We start from the raw sequence: 21,898 nt of genomic DNA on the forward strand, positions 1-21,898 counted from the left end.
AACAACGGGGGTGATTAGGTTGAGGTGCCTAAGTCGATAAAAGTTACAACATTTACTGAGCTACAGAAGCACGATGGAATGAGCAAGAGCGAAAAACAGAACCTGAAGCCAGTTGACAAAATAGTAGAGAATATTACTTTTACACAATAACAGAATAAACAGCTCAAAACATTCATTACTACTTGAAAATATCCCGTAACAGGCTCCTCTTAGTAGTTGTCATGGAGTTCGAGTTATCACTACGTGACACGTGAAACACTCCAGAAAAGGTCAGCATGTGGGCCTTCAGTTAAAACTGCTCTGTTCTCAGGGTTATGAATCAACCTTCACACTCATTCATCACAATATATTTATAGTTCCCTTAAGCACAAACCTCTATGAAAAGCTTTCAGTGCTCATTTGAAATTAGATTACTGTGCAGCTCTGTACAGTAAATATAATGCACGGTTGTTTTGGATGAATAACCTCAATCTGTACAGATAAATAATGCACTGTAGTAAAAAATACCAGCTTAGTGTACGCATTTTAAGCAACAGTTAAACAACTGTAGCCAAGCAAACAAAAATGAAGGTTACAATAGGTAACATGGTATAAAGCACCACGGAGTCTGCAGTTTGCTTCAACTCGTCATTAACGTTATTACTACCTATTTTAACTAAAACTATATTTCCTTAAGTCTAACCAAGCTGGTTAGTCGTTAAACGAGGTGATAGCTCTGCGTTTAGGTTTTACAGGATTGATGTATCTTGACCGTTTGTTTGCTATGTACAGTCACTGAAAACGTGTTGTCACAACGATGTTGCCAGGTAACCAGGAGGTTTTGTGCGGATTCAACTAAATGGATTGAACATGTTCATTATCATGTCTAAGTGTGCTGATAGGGAGATTCTGTTACCTTTGAACAGAGTCAACAACAGTTTAGCCCCCGTTTCCACCCAATGTGCCAAACTACACCAACCAGCTGCTGGCAGCAGCTTCTTATTCAACATAACAGACTAGAGTTGTAATAACTTTCTCTCAAAGCGAATTTCCCACAATGCTTTAGTTTAAGTAAATAATCAGCTTTCTAATTTGCGTGATGGCGTCCTACATGACTGCTCTGTAAAAAGTGGAACTATTCTGCTTATTTACCACAAGATGATGTTTAGATGTTGTTTTTATATCACTGTTGTGACTGTGCTCTGCTCACCGGCTTAAAGAAGACAGGGAAGCAGTGAAGGATTAAAAAAAAAAAAAAAAAAGGTGAGGATGAATTTAACTGCTGTTGTGAAATTAGCTTTTGTTGCCACAGAAACAACCGCTGTCAATCTATTCTCCTGTAACACCCTGAGTTTTTCCTAAGTGTTAACGTGTTACCTTCATTTTTGACTTTTTAACTCATGAATGTTCTCACAATTGTTTACTGCAGATGCCGAAGATGTGTTCAGGTGCTTTAACTTTCCAGCGCTGCCAGAGATGCACTAGAGATGCACTACTGGGCCCTAAATCCTACAAGGTACACTGTACTGAACAGTTTTCATTAAAAAAAAAAAAAGGTATCACACACAAAGTGTAGCAGATATTAGGAACGCTTGCTTTTCTCATGAAATAGGCAGCCAGGTGAATTCAGGAGGAAGCAATAACCCTTACTTTATTTCAGCTGTTACATACACTTTAGTCACAAGGGTATGAAAATAGGAGAGGTAAGGATTTCTAAGCCTCGAGACAACTGACAGTTGTGGATTGTAACAAAAAGGGAGAAACTCAGTAGCGGGTAGACAGTCCTAATATTTTGTACGCTCAGTGTACGTCTCAGTGCATTTGGATGTAAACTTCAACCTGAACACTGAATTCAATATCGAAACCAGTGATGGGGGACATATTGAAATATAGAAACAGACAGAGCCAGTCTATGTGAGGAACATGAATTGTTAAAAGCAGTGGGAGCCATTGATGCATGTTATGGGGCTCTGCTATACAGGTAGTGTAGAAACTATCTATACTAGACATTTTTAGCAGGTTGGTCGAGTTGGAATGGGTCAAAGAAATTGAACATTTGCTATGCTCCGTTATCAGACAGGCCGATGCAAATTACTATTCTAGCTGTCTACATAAATGGACACTAACAGGCAGCTGACAGAAAAATAAATTGAAATACATGACTGTCTCGGCACTTTGCTCCCCCTTAAATTCTTTTTTTCAGGCAACAAACAGTAGAAAAAGCACAATTCTTTTATGGCAGATTTTTCCTTCTTGGGCACTTTCTATACACACCACTCACTACACTTTTTAAGCCTACATTGTGGGTTGGGATTTGAATGTAAGATTGATCTGTTTCTGCTGCTGTAGGATCTCATCGTAAACTGGAATCAAAAACAAAAGTAGAGTTAAAAACTATAGAAGGAGGATAGAATAAGGGCGTTTCACTCATTTCAAAACAACATAACAGTGTCAGCAAGCGTCAGCATCACATGGAACAGACCACTGGTTTGTTGAATCATAATAAATAAATGTTTGGTTCACAGCCATCCCTTCTTCTCTTTGTTATCAAGGTTAGGAACTGCAGGTAACAGTCTTCGCTCTGAGGCCTCCACAAACTTTGGAAATTGATCTTTCTTCTACATGACACAACAACTGGGTCTCTTTATGCTGACATTGAACCGTTTGCCTTTAGCTTCTGTTGCTTCTTGTGTTGATTTTTTTTAGTTATACTTATTGTGCTAATTTAATGTATGCATTATTCTGTATTCCATTGGTCCTTGAAGCGTTTTGTAACCACTGTTTTGAGACGCGCTATATAACTGAAGTGACGTGTTCACACTCCATCGTTAAAACAGCTGTTAGTTTTAAACATGATTCGATGGCTTCGCTGAACAGCTGACCTCACACACTGACACACAGAACTCAAAGATAAGAGAACAGTCTGTGCTACAGGGGCTCTGACAAGAAGTGAGATGAAAAACAAAGAAGCAGAACAGTAATACATTGATATGTCTTTGAGTTTCATGTCACTGCATTTGACTAGGCCCATCATCCTCTATGTGGCAGGAGCCCCTGTGTTAATCGGTTTTCTTCTCCTCGGGGTCCTTTTCGCCAACATCCTCTTCCTCATTCTCCTCTTCTTCTTCGGGGCCCTCCAGCTCAGCCACGCGTTGCCTCTCATCTTCCTCTTCCTCCTCTTCATCAGTCATGCCCTCCCTCTTGAGCGCGTCGATGTCATCCGAACCGTCATCCGACTCAGCTGTGCAGATGCCATAGCACATCAGGCTAATTACACCCAGCGGTAGGCCGAACAGGAAGCAGCCCAGCAGTGGAGAGCTGCGAAACACCGACTGATGGAGGGGGCAACAAAACATGAAAGGAATACAGTAGGGTGGGAAGTGAGGGAGAGGAAGAAAAAAAAAAAAGAGTTTGAGAACATGAAAGGAAAAACATATTTATCTAGAAACATTTAAACAATTCAAACTGTCCATAGGGGAGTTGTGGCAATTTGAATGAAGCACATATTTGCTTGGTAGCACGGAAGTTACTAAGCGTAAAGAGTTAACAAAAATCAGATGCTGTCTGTTGTCTGTGTGGAACCTCAGCAGATAGAGATGCTACAGTTTGCTGAGTACACTTTTGCATCAATGCAGCAAGAATAAAGTAAAGAAAAATAAGGAGTGCTTCATGATGATTGCCTATTTATAGTAAAGTAGGCTGTTAAATGGCTGATAAAAGATATTCATTAAGGCTATAGGAAATCTAATGTCCTTGGTTCAATCCAATGTGTATGTACGTTATGTGCTGTTCTTAGTGCCTTTTACATTTTCATGACTTATGTCACGTATGTTTTATTTATCATGGCTATTGAACTGCTTCCTTGTGCTGTTTTGTGCACCTATATGTAATTATGCATGGATGTGGACAATGCTGTCAATGGCCCTCAGCAGCGCACCTCACTGTTTTCAGTTCAGTAGTCTCTAGCTCATCAGCAATGTTAACACATAAAAGACGAACGCATTATAAAAGGCTGACTGCAATATTATGTCTTTACAAAGTGTCTCTCCAACACTTGTTCTGACTGATCACACCCTTAACAGGTTTTTATGTTGACTGGTTTTGGGAATGAGGAAACAATATTTGGACTTCTGCTGAAATAATGTTTTGGGTGTTTGTCATCTACCTACACAGCCAACTCATTACCTAAATACAGAAATGAAAAAATGGGGAATGTTGTGGATGAGATTCAGCTGCACTGACTTGTGAAAAGCAAATTACAGAAACTAATTAATCTGAATACTTCTTTGATTGTCATGAAAATGGTTAATTACTCCTTGTAACCACTACTGCAGCTTGATATGTTACAACTGGTTAGGGGAATAAGAAACAATCAGCTGACATGGACACAATGTCAGGCTCAATCAGTGGAGAAAAAGAAAATGTCAGATGACTGACCATCTGCTGACCGCAAACAACCATTAACAGCAGTACTGCTTAGTGTCTGGGGCTCTGGGATAACTCTAATGAAGTTTCCATGTGCAGTCTGTCAAGTGTATGATGACTACTTACAGGAAACAGGATGTATACACAAATTCACTTAGAACAAACAGGGGTCAAGAGCCGGTCAATCCAGCCCTGACCTTTTTTTTCCTAGGTTCATACACAGAGAACAACAAACACACCTCCCTCTCCTCTCACAGCTTGTTCAGTGAACTTTATCAGTCTTGGAGTAAGTACCTGATGATTTAATACAAGTGTTAGAGCTCGTTCGACAGCCACTGTTTGCTATAGTAAAGAGCTTCCCATTAGCTATTAGACGAAGTGAATTAAAATCCCTGTTTGGAGGGCAGATCAAAAAATATTTGTGAGAAACTAGCAGACAGGCGCATTATGCTTTTAGTGGAGACACTGCATATTTATTCCTTCATTTGCATTATGCTATTAAGCTTAGCGAGTGTGTTCAGCAAGCAGGTCACAAATCATTTGCAGAAACTTGGGCCGGCTTTAATATTTTAGTATTAATTACATTTTTGGATGTGTGTATTCTGTTATAATGTTTATGTTTTGTCTTGTACTGTGCTGTTGTGTTTTGTTTTACACCGATGAGCACGTCAGGGAGCTTTACCCTTTTATCTGCAGTCCTTTAGGCTTCTCGTACTTTTTTCATTGTACTGTACTGAAATAAACAGAGAAATCTTAAAGTTCAAACATAAGAAGAGATTTTAACTTCATAATGCACTAATCTGTCTGAAGATATTTTCTGCACACACACGCACTTTCTTCTCTCTTCCTCGCCCATCACGGTCTCACCTCCTGCAGCTACGCACGCAACCACACACTGTAACTACAGATGTGCAAATGCTGCATTCGTAAACAGTAACTTTTTAATTTTTTTACATGCTACCATAATTTGATTCAGTACATTGATCTTTTTTTAAAGTCATTGCTATGTCAGGAACATATTTAAAGAACCAGTTAGATATAACAAGGTAGAAAGTCAACTGCAGCTGATCTGCTCCCTGGTCGATATCCATGTGCAGGACCTATAATTTAACATTTGTTTTACATGTATCACTCCACTACAGAGAGGTACCTCTCTCATCTTCTGCAGTCAAAACAGCGCCCAAGTCACTGAAGGACAACTTTGAAAGTTCTTCTCTAAGTGATTTGACAAATGACTCATTTGGGCTTAATATAGCTGGATACATCAGAGACAATGTACCTAGAAGGGAGTCTTCGGTCACAACGCCTGCCAGCCACTGAGCTGAGAAGGAGGTGAAATATGCACGTACCCTCCAGTCATTGCCACTGGAAGAGGGATGATAATTGCTGGTGCTCTAGGATGCTGGATGAGCTAGAGATGCGTATGCTATGCTAACACAGCTGGTTATGAGTCATTGGGTTTAATGTGGCTCCTTCCTCATGCTCCTGTCAGACTTGCATTTAGACGGGCTCTCCAGGGGCAAGGTGATGGCTGCAGCCTGTCAGCTTTGTGTCATGTCACTGTGAGCAAGACAAGCCATTGTGATGCTTGCAGCTCACTAAATTTAGAGAAGCACGCGAGAGACTCGCATTACATTCCTCCTACAGGTGTAAGACAAGCCTGTCACACATGGGTTCTTTACTTTTGTGCAGTTGCTAATGAGAGGCTAACAATCATTCACACCGCACATGCACGCACGCAGCCCAATGAAGTGTCGGATGTCTTTGGGTTATTTATTATTTCGTGTTAAAACATTTACTTATGCCTGACAGGTGTTCTGTGAAGACAAAAGCAGAGGTCTAGTGCTCACTGTGTGTAGCAAGCCTTAAGGTGTGCTTCGACAAAAAAAAATAAAATAAAATAAAAACATTTTTCACACACTGGTCACAATGGGTGAACATGTATTCAAAGCCTTTTATTTATTCAGGCATAATAGTTACTGCTATTCTTCCAATGAATCCATTTATAAAATGTCAAACCTGACCCGACAGCGAAAGAATTAAACCTTCAGTAAAAATATTTCAAAAAGCTTTTCTTTGTACCACAGTTATGTTTCAGGAGACGATAAACTGTCTTACTTTACATCTTCCTAAATAATATTGAAGACATTATTATGGCGAAGTTGAGCCTGAACCACAGTTATTATTTTGTGTATTCAGAAGCATTGCAGCACAGCTTACACTACACCCCCATCACATCCTTGTTAAGCTAAACACCCGATCTCCCAAAAGATCCAACTACATTGAATAAAGGTGGCAGGAGAATCAAGTGCAACCTCCTGACCCTCTCCCCTCCCTCATCGCTCCACCTCCTCCTCCTTCTCCTGCTGTTGCCTGTTTTTCCTCTCTCCCAATACTGCGTTCAGTGCCTGCATTGCATATTCTTGGTTGTATACCAGGCCTTTTCCTCTGAATGTTGTTTTGCTCCCTTGGGGAAAGTGCGGCACATGTGAGCATTTGTTTTGCACCGTTAGTGAACTTGGAGCAGGGAGCATATATACTGTATTTAACCCAAACTGGCAAACACAAGGTGAGGCATAGTGTGAAGCATGTCAACAACAACAACAACAACATTAGTGCATAGGGTATCCAGTATTACTATATTTATATACGGCTCCATTGTAGTTAGACAGTTAACAAGAAGATTAAGTAGTTTCAGGTTTTGTAGTCTAACATAGATAAATTACAAATTTTCATATGAACATGTTTTGCTTTTAAAGCTTGTTTCATTCACTGAGTATAAACTGTTCTTGATCCTGTTCTGTGGCTAGCACACATAATGTTTTTGTTTTTTACTTGCCGTTTAGTCAAATATACAAAGGAGCTCTTCTTCTCGCTACTGCTTGCTGTCAGAGGTTGCCATTGTGTTTTGCGGCGTGTGCGCGGATGCCTGAATGTTATTGTTTTTGTGATGTTTCGCTTTCACCAGTGTCTTTCTTCCTAACCCTAACTATCTGTGTCTTAACAACTTCAAATATATGTGTGGGATACGAAGTTCTCTTCTGTGTATGTGTCTACGTGAAACAGTCTACGAACTCTCACTCACTCACTAACTTACCATAATGGTGGATCTGGCGTCAAAGGCCACGCGTTTGAGCCTTTGAATGATGCCATCACCTCCATACGCCTGCGGAGAGACAGATCATTTAATGACGACAGGAAATGGATACATATCGGTTTTACATTCACCATTTCCCCTCAGCCAGTATGTACAGTAGACAACAAAACAAATGATCAATACAGTATGTCATCAAAAACTAAAACTGCTCACACAATAATCAAGCAGCATGAGGCAGGTCGACTGGTATCATAAGTTCACTTATAAAATATTGTTTAATTAACCGCTTCCCTGCACAAAAATGATCTAATGTGCCTGACTTCAGTTTGTTCTGCTATGTCTTAGCTCATTTACTGGCAAAAGCACCTGGGCAACCAATGAGCGATCTGTCCTCACATTTATTCATCAAGATGGCCAATTAGCAAGCTCTGACTAAGCTGTGAACAAACTGGAGGTAGGCATGAGAGGATTTGTGTGGAAGCAGCTGTTACACAGACTTACCTTATGCTGCATAAGTAGTTTGACAAGTTTTTGCAAACATTTTTATAGCATTTTGGTGAAGCAAAAGATAGAAGACTTAAAACCTCAAACCAGGCTATGTGCCACAAAGGCTTGTAGGTGAAAATGTGCTAGGGAGATGCCACAGTCTGCCACCTGCCCTCCTCTTGCTGTTTCAAGCTTTGTGCGCTGCTGAACACGCATCTTTTCATGGTTCTTACAAAAGTCCAAAAAAATCCACTCTCCATATTCCACGAATATATTAAAAGAGCATCCTTGAAATCTAACAATAACCCTTGTTACTTACTCTAAATTAAAATGAATGGATCTAACACATTATTCGCAGTTTTTCTACACGTAGCACAAATCGGTCATGAAACAACTCCTGGCAGCATGTGGCCCAAACTGTCTGGGCCACTGGAACTGGACAAACTGCAAAATCATAGAGGTTTCTGTTGCTGTATATTTGGTGGAAGGTGGTTTGTTTTGCCCAGTAAAAAATAGCCCAGACCTTTCTTGGAAATAAAAAAGGCCAGGACCTCTGGCTGTTTGGCTTATGGTTTCATACATCTGTTGACTTTTGTGTAGTGCAGTGAAAACGAGGTTTCTTGTGCAGATTAGTGTGGTGTAGTAGTGTACACACTACAACACTGAATCATGTAGTAATCTCTGTGTTTTACTGAGACTGGGTGGAATTATTGCGATTAATCTGTTTAGAAGGAACAGCAACATGAAATCTAAACATGCAGACAGAGATTGCAAAAATACCTCATCTGGTGAAAATATTTTCCACACAGGGCTTTAAATGCAAGGCAACATGCTTGATTAATGAAGACTACTGGTGTGATTACAATGGTACAACACAAGGGGATGGGGGAGAAAGGGCTACACTGAGCTGAATGCATAAACAGAAAGCAAGAGAAGGGGAAGAGGGAGAAAATCTGGACCTGTGCAGAACCGTTCAAAACGCCGCTGATGAATTGGACCAGCTGCTCCATGGTCTCAACTGGCTCACTGGGCAGGAAGTACTGCTCGTTGGATGTGTTGAGGATGATAACGGAGGGCACAGTCACCTCGCTGAGGGGGGAAAAAAAAAATACAGGAAGCACAGCTTTTAATCTTGTTAACCTCAGTACCCTGGATTGCCATTATCAAAGTGTATCATTAGCTGGGAACAAATTGTGGTTTCTTAAAGAACAAATTGTAACACAGGAAATACAATAGTGAGATAAACAAACTCTTTGTACTCAGACCAACCTAACTTTTCCCATGGGCATTCTTTCAAAGAAGGGACTTTTTTTTCTTCCGAGGAACAAGACGATGGAGACTGGCCTATTTCAGTGTGGCATTTTGTCTATCTTTTATGCAAACAGTGTGCAACTCAGAGGCTTTATGGGTCTGCGTCGGTCACAGTTAAAGAGACCTTTACAAATTACAGCTGACAAGTGAATCACAGAGAATAAGAAGAAGAGGAAAGCAACTCTGTGTCCATGAGGACACATGCAAAACTTATACAAAAAAGAGAGATGCACACTGTACGCTCTCAAACCCACTTATTTCGACAAATCAGCAGAGGAAAGCCAGAACTCAGCGAGATAACGAAGAAGGTAAGATAAACAACAAATTCCTCTTTCACAAGTCTTGCACTACACCAAAGCCTGGCTTTGATAAGGGACCCCAGTAGATAGGCGCGCACACACACACAGGCAAACCAACAGTCCATCACCGCACCGCCTCCTCACATCCCTCCGTTGTTACTCAACCAGTAAACAAACTGCACAAACACACACATACACACACACACGCATGCATGCACTCACGCACGCACGCACGCGTATCCATCACTGTCCCAATCCACAACCCAGCTGAGATTAGGAGTGCAAACACAAACACCCGGCTGTGTGGTAGTCAACGCCACACTATGCTGTCCAGCTGAGATCTGCAGTCACACAGATACACACATACGCACACATTATGACTGCATATTTCCATCTGACATCCTGCCTACTCCAACAGATGGCACCCATTTAAAATAAATATGGATTAGCCTATTCACCTCTAGACTGGAGGCTGCTGGGGGTTTGCCACCCATAAAGAAGGGCCATATAATGTGCTGTATATAATTTCAAGAGGCAAAAGGCACATGTGTTCATCTATTTTATTTCATAACCATATCCAAATGTCTATTCTGAAACCATTCTATCTTTTAATAACTATATGCTCAAATTTACTTGTATATCTTTTGTTTCACCAAACAAATAAAACATCTCTTCTTTCAAAAAAGTAAATATGGAGATAAAAAAAATAATGTAAAATTTATTTTTGCATCTGAAGTTTTTATTTAGCAGTTTAGCTTTTAATAACATCTTAGAACTTAGATTAACCACATGTTAATGTAAAAATCATGTTTCAAAAATAACATTTGCATTTGGAACAATCTGTAGTGGCTGTTTTTACTTAGGACCTTAGTGGCACCCCGTTTCATAATCAGCAGGTTATTAGTTCTTTCTCCTCAACTTTTATTTTCTCTCTTTCTGTTAGCAGAAGCACTTTCCAAGCTTTAATGCTATTGCGCTGACTTGACTTGATTAAAAACCTAAATGTAAACTGTAATGATGATTACAGCCCGCCCAGGAAGCATACGTTGTGAATAAAGCGTAAGACTTGGAAGACTTTAGGTGTGTACAAGTTAAGACTTGCTATTATGACTCATAAGGTGCGGTAGTGTATAGTTTATATATAAATAATTAAATGTACATAAATGATCATTTATTAAACAATCTACAAATCAAATGGCCTCTGGTTTGTGTAGTAAAGACCTTCCTAGTCATTCACCCTCTGTGATTACAAGTCTCCCCATCACACGCAGACTTTTCAGTCATCTCACATCTCCAACTTCTTCACAGCCCACAATGCATCCCATATAAGGGGTTAGCGATAATCCTACATTTAAACAGAGGCAGAAACCGCCTCAGACTTGAGAGTGGTGCTCATGTTGTGTATATGCGTATTCATGAATATGTCTATGTGCTCTGGTGAAAGCAGGGGCACTCTTATGCCAAACATACTGCTGCCAGAACACAGTAATCACTGTGATGACAGAAAGCGGGATAAAAAGCCATCAGATTTATTTCCCTGGGCCTCCTAAGGGAGAGGATTAGTGGACATTGACAGGCCAGGATTTGATTCCTCAAAGGAGGGCAATTAATCCTGTACTACTGTGGCCAAATTCAGCCCTGTAAAACCCAGAGAAATACATATTGTATGCATTCATGCAAAATTAGGAAGGCTAATCACCTCTTTTATCCTTAAATATAAACACAGGCTGCTTAATTTCCGCCGTGCACTGGGGGTCTGTTGGTTGGTTGAATATAGTCATATTTTCAGTACAACTTCTACTGTACTCCCTGACGCACTTTTAATTACACAGGACTTAGGAGACCATGTCTGTTATAATCTCCCTCATACAAACAATAACACGCTCAAATTAAAATAACAACGGCCTGTTACGCTCACAGACTATCACACAAACAAACACACAACATTATACAAAGGAACACATAATTAGATACTGTACATTGGTAGACACAAAACAGACACGCCAACTGCTTCAACCCTTCTGGCCCCGAAACACTCATGAAGTTGTAATTAAAAGCGTAGGATGTCAGTTGCGAGGCCTCTCCGAGCATGACACCCCAACAGTCGGCCTCAGCCTGAGCACAAAGCTACTGCAACAGGCCTCTATGTGTGATCAGCACTGCACTTTTACAAGCCATTAAAACACAACTGCTATAGATTTAATCCACACATATTCCTCAATATCCTGCCCTCACGAAAGCAGATTTGTAGGATCTTTGTGTGCTTTTACATATGTGTGTGTGTGTGTAATGGCAGGGGTTTAAAATTGCCAAGAGCACTAAGAAAGAAATGACAGTCTGTCTGTGTAATTGACTTCTCCACTAGAGAACATCTAATGGCAGAGGGCTGGCATTACAAGGCAGCCCAGACCTGGATAAGTAGCTGACAGAAGGTAACATGAGATAGAGAAAGGGGAGGATGACATGAGAAGACAGAGAGAGGCTGGATTTGAGACACTCACCCCATAATGAGGCTGTTAATGTAGTCATTCCCATCCATGTGGCCAAACTGGAAGTCTCTGGAGATGTAAGACAAATCAGCAGCATGAGGATGTGAAACGGTGCATCAAAAACAACACACAGCAGACTAAAATGAGCTCTTTTCTTCCTGCTTCCTCTGTGTTCAACACCGGAATAAAAACTTTTAACACACAAATATGAAAACACAGAGAGAATGCACACGTGGAATCGTAAGTTCTTGCTGTGGAAAACTGGGATTACTGTTGTCACTTGAAAGGAAATAAGAAAGTATCCCCTAAGCTCTGTCCTATTCCACCTGGTGTTTCTCCCCATCTTTTACGCCACAGAAACAACTCAGGTGATTTATCTAAACGATAAGGCACAATGAGGTATTCAATTTGTATCTCATTGCAGCCTGAGCAGAGTGTATTGTAGGAAGAGCAAGGAAGGGGGTTGCACAAGTCCAGGAAAATCAGAGACTTCCACCGAATGACTGATTACAGGGCCCTCTACGTATATATTATGTTCATATTGAATCACAGCTGCATCCAGCATGTTTGTTCCCTGGGTGCTAAACAATAGTGCCTGCACTTATATCAATGGTGTGATTATGAAAAGATCAAACTTGAACTATACAATAAATCCAGAATGTGTTAATGAGGATCTTCCTGACAGTAGTCAGCCAGACTACTGGGAAACAAGCGCATCAGAAAGGCGGCGTGTTACTTTTGCTCTGAATACGACAATGCTTTGAGATATGGATCAGACATAAAGTAGTTGGAAAAAAAATCAACAAGCCCAACACTGATGGGGGAGTGTGGTCACATCCTGGCACGCAAAATTGGATGAGAAAATTAAATTCCTTTTGCTCTTTCTTATCTAAATATTTATTGCTGTTTCCCTAAGTATGTCCAGCTTCCCACTCCCAATGACACTTCTTGGCAAGACTGCTGAGCAGAGCGAAAAGGGTGAGTAACTTGTATGTGGGAGGAAAGGTATGGAGCAAACTGAAGGCAAGAACATGAAACACAATTTTCTGGTCGGCTCAGATTTTGCAATGCGAAGACTGGATTTTGGCCATTTATTTCAATTTTCCCCCTGCAATTGATCTGTTGAAGACATATTCATGGACTGACATTCACCAGGCTGCCAGAAACAACTCCAAACTAATGACGATGTGTGTTTCATCTACTAGATGTGAAGTTTGCTACTTTTTGGTGACATATGCACCATGCATATGTTTTCACCAGTGACCATGACACTTCCAGCCTATTACATTACATTATTATATACTGTATATTTACGGTGCTTCATTTGCGTGGCATGGTTAACTGTCTGAACTATTGAACACTCAGTTGGGCTAACATCCATTTAAGGCAGAATAGACTGGAATACTGCAGAGCTTTATTTCCTAAGCTGTCATTGGCTCATTTCTACCACAGCCTCCAAGTGACTGAAATTAAATAATTAATGTTGGGGTAACAACATCTAAAATTCTGAATTGGATCTGTGTGGACCGCAGTACAAGCCAGTACCCCTCCACCTCTCAATTTAGCTGACCAGGGATCACAGACAAATGGGGTAAAACCTATAAACTGGTTCAGTTCTTATTGCAATGGTCAAATTTTTCTGTAGCCCCATAAAAATATACAGAAAAAATATTGTGGCTATAATTTCATGTGCTGATTAGTGTAGTAAATCATTCCAGATGGTTTATATGGCTGATTTTTCACCCCTTCGCCTAGTATTACTAGTAGTTCCAGCAGGAAATCCATTATTTAATTCCTTGCCACAAAACACCTTTCATTTTAAAGTATGTCTGTGCATTGAAAGCCTGCTGGTGAACAGGATGAGAGGATTTTATTTTCTGTGCAATGCTGTTGTTTTATATAACTACCTGCTGTAAAATATTGTAATGCTGAAAAACACTGTAACGCCCATATCACCTGGAATATTCAATTAGTTCTTCTGGTTTCTCCATGAGAACCATGAGCAGCATGAGGCCTTTAGTTCGCAGGCACACTATAAAATATAAGATCCTTTTCTGCTCAGGAACTAAATAATATATTCTCTATATATGTGGCATTCACTTTCACTGGAGAAAAGAGAAATAATGCTGTATGCAAGTTGGTTTAAGCTCATTTATATCAGTGTTCACAGACAGATAAATGATGAGGGTGTGCTGTACTAGGAAGTCAGGGTCAGAGGTTTCCACACACACTGTACTCATTATTCAGCTGGACTAGCTTCTTCTAATTCTAGTTCCTCCAAATCTTTGTGCATCAACATCACTACTGACTAGTGCAGAGTTTCAACTCTGCACACGCCCACCAACTGACAAAATCAGACTTTAAGTACAGTTCGAGCACATGTAGGCATGTGCCTCCTTTTCACCCACACAAACGCAAGTCCCCGCTCAGATCTTAGATTTGCATTCATTGTTTCTTCCGTCCAAATCCTACAAATGATGGGTGAACTGAATATCACGACTTTTATTACTGGCTCAAATGGCGTCTCCTCATTCAAATGCCAGCCGCCGTCGCCTGTGATCTGTCGCCTCTGCACCTCCACCCACCACCGGGGGCAACACTTGAACCTACATCTTATAATTGCGAGTACCATTTAGGTGTGTTGGAACACTGTAGGCAGCTCTGATTTCTCAAAAGGCTTCAAAAAAACAGCACTGGGTAGTGTGGCAGATAATTGAAGATAGGGATCTGTATAATTCAATCAGTCCTAATGGGAATGCCTGGAGAAAGGCTTTGATCGTGGTGGTTTGAGTTACACCTATTCATTCAAAAACAGAAATCTATCTGATGAAGCAACGTGGTCATTGATGGGGAACGGTGTGGATCTTAAGCGCGACATAATGATCTAAATGTGACACGTTTTTTATTAATCCCTGGGAGGAAATCCTCTTGTCACCTGAGTTCTCCTGGGTGATCAGAGATTAGGGGTTAGCTACAGAACAGTGACCGGAGCGCCGAGTTCAATTCAAACTTGAGTGTGCTTTAACCTGCTGCACAGATTCAACTCGACATGTGATTCAGGAGCCCCTTTGTTAAACAGCTGGGTGTCTGTGCACTTGCATCATCTCCCCCCATCTTTCCAAACCTAAACGTCTGCCATAAGCCAAAACAACAATGATGCCAAAATGACACATTTTAAGTGCATTTTCCTTATTCAGTGTCTTGTTAAATTGGTTCCTCTCCAGTAGGAGAACAGGTCGAATCAGGCGGCGCATAACATAAACATCCCATCTCCAGTTGTTATTGCACAATTGGAGCCGGAGAAAACAGAAAATTATGTATTAATACAAGCTGAGCTGAGCTTTGACTGACAGCTGAAAAGAACACCTATATTTGGAAGCTGACATTTTGCATAATTACCTTTCTACTGAACCTCGACGAAAACAGACGTGCCCTGACAAAGGCATAAACCTGCTTGTGAACAGACAGGCAGCGTTCCCCAGTGAGTGCACCATCCTAGAATAAATGTATAAATTGGATATTCATCTTTGACCTCATCGCGTATCCGTGCCTTACCTGTTAAAATGTTCTCTGTACTCCTTTGCCACTCTCTGAATCAAGGTCTTTAATCTAAAAGCAAATGAGAAGAGAGTAAAATGCCACATGAGTTGAAGTCTAACCTTTTTTTAGCCAGTGTCTGCAATTTGTGGGAAGAGCCAAACAATAACAGCGAGCCTTATCTGTATTTGAAAGCCGTAGACTCAAGTACAACTATTGTGGTAAGTGTGGGAGTGTACGGGAATCATTTATACAGAGCCATGCTTTTAATTTCAGTGTTCTTTGTACCTGCCGCTCTCCTCTGTGGGGTCCTTCTCGTCGATGACTGCAATTGCCACCAATTTGCCTGAGGTGGCAGACAGGGATTACAAATCACAATCAAACACAAAAAAAGGGGTTAGAAGAAGACAATGGCAAGCAGATAAGAGGCTCTGGAGGAGACGCGTCACCTCTCGAAAAGGGGGAAAAGAAAGGAAGAGGCAGCAAAAACGTTTTATTCATTCGTCACTCAAACATTAAGCTAGCTTAGCCTTTCTACTTGGTTGAACAAGTGATCACTTTCTGGTTGAGGAGTTATTTCTGTGCCATTCACAACCTCAACCCACAAAATGACAAATAGGCCTACTTTAAAAAAAAAAAAAAAAAAAAAAAGGCTGTTACACAACTTAAAAGGTCTGCTATTTGGACTTGTATGGTTTGAGGCTAGGAACCCCTTGTTGTTTGGATGAGAGTGCCAGCCTGCCCCCTCCTGGTCACTGTTGGCCATTGTGTGGCAAGAGGAGGAAAGCAAGAAGAAGTGAGGCCATAAAAGCTTTTTTTTAAAATATAAACACAATGCTACAGTGCGTGGGAATATTTATAGATTCAAGATGTACAACATACACTTCAATGTGTCTTTCCCAAAACACTCATAGCTCTGTGGCTGAGGGGAATGCAGTGAAAAGTTGTTGTTGTGTTGTTTCTATAGTGCATCCTCACGGGAATACAACCTGTGGAAAGGTGCATAATTAACTCTGTACAGACTTGTAGAGTCTAACTAGGAACACAGATCCTGCTATTGAGCTGAATTAACTACAGTCCTGGATAATCACGATAGCCATATTATTTTATTACAGTCATATAGTCTTTATCGCTATGGGATATTTAATTTAACATCTTGTTTGCAGTGTTTCTCAGTCAAAGCAATACCACAGTCTCCCTTTTAAAAGAGGCTAGTCTTCCTTTCTAAGGGGGTTTATGAGTTGTGACTAATAGTTTACATTATAGTTACTCAATTACTAATGCTGTATAGATCAATTATAAGGGGTTTATAAGAACCATTTTAACTGTTACTGATAGAACTCAGTAAGGAAAGCAATCCTAAATACAAGGATAAAAGTCATTAATAAAGGGTTCTTCATAATGCTCTGTATCTTGTCTATAGGAGACTGGAGGTCAAACAGCCCATTGGAAAGGCCTGTACGATGGGTTAAGAAAACTAATTTGGTGTGATGCCAGCACAAGATACACACCTGCCAAGGGGAGTTTTTACAACCTGGAAATCACAAGTTGTCTGAATAAAGGGCAATTATTGATCTACGAAGCATCAGATTTATTAACCAGAAGTGATATTGAATAAAATAATTAAGTATTTTCTTACAGCACACAGACTGTATATGTTTATTATTTTGCACTTCTTTTTTTTTTTTTTTTTACCATTGTTGCAGTTTTAGTATTAATTCAAAGCCTCCTTTCGAGAGACTCTTTATTACTAAAGACTGGATACACTTCCTCGGGCACAGCTCGCTGAAAACTCATTAAGACATCTTCACCGGTTTCTCAGCCTGCTACACTCTGGCATCAAATCTCCCCCTGTGGATTCAGTTGTCGAAACTGGAATGCTGAAATAACTAGTGTTGTTTTCTCCAGCTTCATACTCCAAACTGAGATAATTCAAGCTTTTCAGTCACTCTGAGTTGATTACTGTGATGGTGAGGTTATAATGTCCAGATCTTGTTTTTTTTTTTGTTTTGTTTTTTTGTTGTTGTTGTTTTTTAACAATGCCCAAGCAAAGATCCACTGAGCCTGTCAAGTTTAGGACTAGAATGAAAATCATGCTTCATGATTTAGCCGCAGAAAGCATTTCTGAGGCACCAACTCTTCACTAATCTCATGCCGGTAAGGCTGTAGGGCCTTCAAGTTTCAGGTTCTTCTGGTAAAAGCCTAAAGAAAAAGCTATTAGCTCACATGAGGTGATGTAATTGAATTTCTAACACATCCATCTAACATGCTGCATGGCAGATTTCCTGAAATCTGCTCAATCATATTCAGGCTGAACCAGCTTCCCTCCTAATTCACTGCTTTGACAATTATGTTGTTTATCCAGCTTATCTTCTTCATTGACTATTTGCATGACTAAATCCACTAATGTTAGGCAGCAACTCTCAAGATTAGAGAAATTCTTAGAACTTATTTTTGCTGTAACTGCAAAAATCTTTCACTGAGCATTTAAGCGATGCTTTAGGCAAAGTTGTTATCAGTACGTGATGTAGTCACTATTTTAAAAAGGGTAGTTTGAATCATGGTGATTGGACTATCATTCATTTTTTGCCCCTGAGACACAGCATTCAAATGTCAAATTACTGTACATCACAATACCTGTCTGTCAATCTGTCAAATAGCTTTTCACTTTACTACCAAGCCTCATCTCTTTCTATGCTCCTGTACCTTAAACTTTATCCTATAAAAAGATCAAAATCACCGGTCCGGACAACTAATCAATTTCTGTTTAACTGGTATTTTAACAAGTTTTCCATGTTTCTTGTCAACATCATGATGTGTGGGATGGGGCTTTGAGAGCATTAAAATGTTGCTCAATCTCACCCAAGTGCATGAAATCTGATACTTGACTGAAATGCCTTCAGAGACGAGGCTTATTTGTGGAGGTTTGCACCGCTTTCCACAAAAAGCATGAGGCAGCCTTTTTCGATGGAAACTCCACCAAGTTATTTTTACAAACTGAAGGCACAGACTGTGTCGACTTTAATCAGTCACACCCAATTAAGGTGCTTTAGTTACTATTCTGTATGCAGAATTATCAATGCGAAGCAGCACATTTGGCACAAATGGGTTAAAAACTCAACGTAAGCAGGAACAAATGTAAGCAACAGCCAACCATCGAGCGTCACTGATCTCAGTAAACTGCACACAAAGAGGTAAAATACTGTATCTAATATTAGAGAGCAGCTTTCTCTGCTCAAAGCATCAATTTACCGCTGTTTAAGAGACAGTATGTATTTCGGTCCCAAGCTCATATTTCCTATGTGAGAGACAGTGAACGTACATCTGAGCAGAGTAGAGAACATGGTCTTGTGGAGAAGTTTTTTTTTTTTCCTTTCATAGCCACAGTACAAGATTAAAGCTGAATTCTTCACAAGAACAGTTCTAAAAAGTTTCATTTGCAATTATAAAGTCACCATGTGGTAAATTGGGTGGGGAATTAAACACTGAGGATTTTAATGTGAAATAAAATTCTGATACACTTCATATACATTTATCATGCTACACACTCTTCTACTGTTTCTTTGTCATTGTCATTCAATATAAAATAGATTAAAGCATTTAAATCAAGTGTTATACAGCTTTTGCTCACAATAAATTTTTGTTTTTTACCCAATTTTTAGATTAATAGATGATGAAAATTACAGTTAAGCGCTAAAATCAGACTGTATGTGTTTAAAGTGGCTATTACAGTTTGATTTTCAGGAGGGATTTGTATAAAAACTTCAGCTGGAAAAAAAGATAAATATACACTAAACTTAGGAAAAGGCAATCTGGGACTCAGGGACTATGGTTATTACGCATGACAAATTTTTATGCATACTCCACCTGTTTCTCCTAGCTCATACAGCGTAAAGCCATCGATCTGCAGGTACCCTTGGAAGCGCTCCCTGTTCACCCATGATGACAAACTACCATCTTCGTATTCTGCAACAGAGAAGAAGATTCTGTCAGGAGGAGAAGCCCAAAAAAAAGCCCTTCAACATGCAGCACACAGCCTACCTTATTAAAAGCAAGGCAGAACACTTTATTGATGCCTGGGTTGTAAGAAGATCACAGTGTTTACCACCTGTGAGCTCTCACAGGAATTAAGAGCTGGGCACAAGCTGAGAATGCATAGACAGAGGTTAGCCAAACAATGATCAGAAACTGTTGTGACGGGGAGGAGGGTGGTCGGGGTGGGGGGTTGCCTCTGGCTTAAGTATTCAGGTCCAGCTTTTTAGGGGTCTGAAATGGCACAATGGACTGTGACACAGAGCGGGCAGATGGGGAATTAAGCTAGATGTAAACAATCAAAGTAAACAGTTTGGTTGTCAAGATACAAATGAAAGAAGATTCTGTTCAGCCTGGATTGTCCACAATAATCATGTTACAAAAGATTCATTTGCCATTTATCAAATAGCTGGTTGTCAAGGATAAAAAAAAAGTCATTTTGATTCACAATAGGTGCTATTTTATTTAAGGGTTTCTGGCTGATCTGACCTCATTTTCACAGCCATTATGCCTTTCTGTCTTCAACAAAATAAATAAATAAACCTTTGAGTTGTAAATGACTCTCCACACTTAGGTACATTCATTTTCCAGACACAGTTCTGGCAGATTTTTACACGTTCGGAATGAATGCATAATTCAGCAGACGCATCGGGAGGAGGAAAAAAAAACTGAAAAGTGCAACAAACAAATAAAAAATTAAGTGAACTAAAATAAAGGATTGCTTCCTGAATGTGAACCACATGTTGTTGCTACCCTAACATCTGGAGGTAGCATGCAAACAGAAACCCGAGTCTGTCCCTCGGGGTATAAATAGGGTGTAACGAAGCTGCTTAAACAACACAGTTTTCTCCAGCTGAGAGGTTACAGGATGCTCATAATTGATGTCAAATGTAGCTGGGACCTCATTATGACATGTTAATAAGTTAGCATGACCCTTCTGCCACCATTACAGTAATTACAAGTACACTGATGACTTTTACATGGTTCTTAAGCTGCAGCGCCCCAGAAGAGCTGGGAGCACAATACCAAACATGACAGCCTAAAACTTGGAACACGTTTTTCAAACCTCAAGGTCATAACTTAGAGTCAATCAATGTGGCCTTAAAGCAGTGCAAACTCCTTCTCAGTTCTGCTGCTGAGCAAAGGCAGAGAAGTGTCTTTGTTCAGACTGCTGAGTCAGTCAATCTGGTAGAAATTCCAGTAAGTTCTTTCCACAGATGTTTTGGCTTTATAAACAGCACGCAGCTGCCCCGCGCTTCTCGCAGAAGGGAGGCAGAGAGCTGAAGGCACCGTACTGGGATCGTACAGCCTGATGAACCCGCTTCACCTTGAAACAAATTAGAGCTGCTCTCTTCCTGGGCGCCAGCTTCACAATCTCCATACTGCCCTACAGGAGCCTGTCAGCCCCCAGCTCACACAGCAGGAGACAAGAGAGAAAGATGAGGGGCAGGAGGGGAATAACAACAGACAGTGGGTGGAGTGGGGATGATCTAGTGTCAGAGTGTTGAGGGGAGGGAGGAGGCTGCTCTGACACATTTCAAAGACGAAGGTTAATGGCACAGAAGACCTCCAAGACAACACAAATGGGAGAGAAGCGAAACCAGAGGAGAGAATGAGAGAAAGATTGGTACTATCAAAGACAACTCAAACAGGGGAAGACACAGAAAGTGGTTGAGGACGGAACAATGGACAAATTTAACAGAGGGAACTAAATGACCAGTATTGAGGAAGGCAAATGATGTCAACACTTCTGACCAGTTATTGCACTTCATCCACACTGACCTCATCCACTGTGCCACCGCAAAATGTCATCAGTGTGTTATCACCTTATGAAGTGTGCTCTCGTCTTGTCAACACATTCATGGACTGTTTATCAGCCCGTCATTTAAGTGCTCCCAATGCGCATATGCAAAATAGTTCTCCCTCACAAGTGGCAGCTTTATTGGATTGGCAAGGTCATAAACTCCCGAAACTGATATATTTATGTTGAGTTTCTTAGTATTAGCTAGAGTTTATTAACACTCAGTAACATCTTTGAAGACAACCATGAAGCGTTTCTAAATAGCATCTTTGTACACCGACACACAACCTAATTGCGTGTATGTGCTTTCTTACGGCCCTTGAATTTAGCCTGGCGCAGCTTTCACTGCACACAATGATCAAAACCATTTCACACTTTGAGCACAGTAACAGTGCAGACCTGTGCAGCAGTATGAAACTGAGGATTTGAGTAATTAAATATG

General features: G+C 40.4%; 1 protein-coding gene across 2 annotated transcripts in view; it reads right to left on the bottom strand.

Annotated features, from left to right (window-relative positions):
• Positions 1 to 1,552: 1,552 nt before the first annotated feature.
• The window catches only part of LOC113164814 (protein disulfide-isomerase TMX3), a 30,314-nt gene continuing 9,968 nt past the window's right edge, over positions 1,553 to 21,898 (bottom strand). For both annotated transcript variants that reach the window (XM_026364311.1, XM_026364312.1), the window contains exons 10-16: positions 19,491 to 19,589; positions 15,912 to 15,969; positions 15,642 to 15,695; positions 12,099 to 12,155; positions 8,947 to 9,076; positions 7,502 to 7,570; positions 1,553 to 3,311 (exon numbers count right to left, since the gene is read on the bottom strand). In XM_026364311.1, coding sequence (XP_026220096.1) covers positions 3,039 to 3,311; positions 7,502 to 7,570; positions 8,947 to 9,076; positions 12,099 to 12,155; positions 15,642 to 15,695; positions 15,912 to 15,969; positions 19,491 to 19,589 — 740 coding nt within the window. In that variant the 3' untranslated portion in view covers positions 1,553 to 3,038. The remainder of the gene's footprint in view (positions 3,312 to 7,501; positions 7,571 to 8,946; positions 9,077 to 12,098; positions 12,156 to 15,641; positions 15,696 to 15,911; positions 15,970 to 19,490; positions 19,590 to 21,898) is intronic.

Source organism: Anabas testudineus, chromosome 2 (assembly GCF_900324465.2).
Source record: "Anabas testudineus chromosome 2, fAnaTes1.2, whole genome shotgun sequence".
Classification (NCBI taxonomy): domain Eukaryota; kingdom Metazoa; phylum Chordata; class Actinopteri; order Anabantiformes; family Anabantidae; genus Anabas; species Anabas testudineus.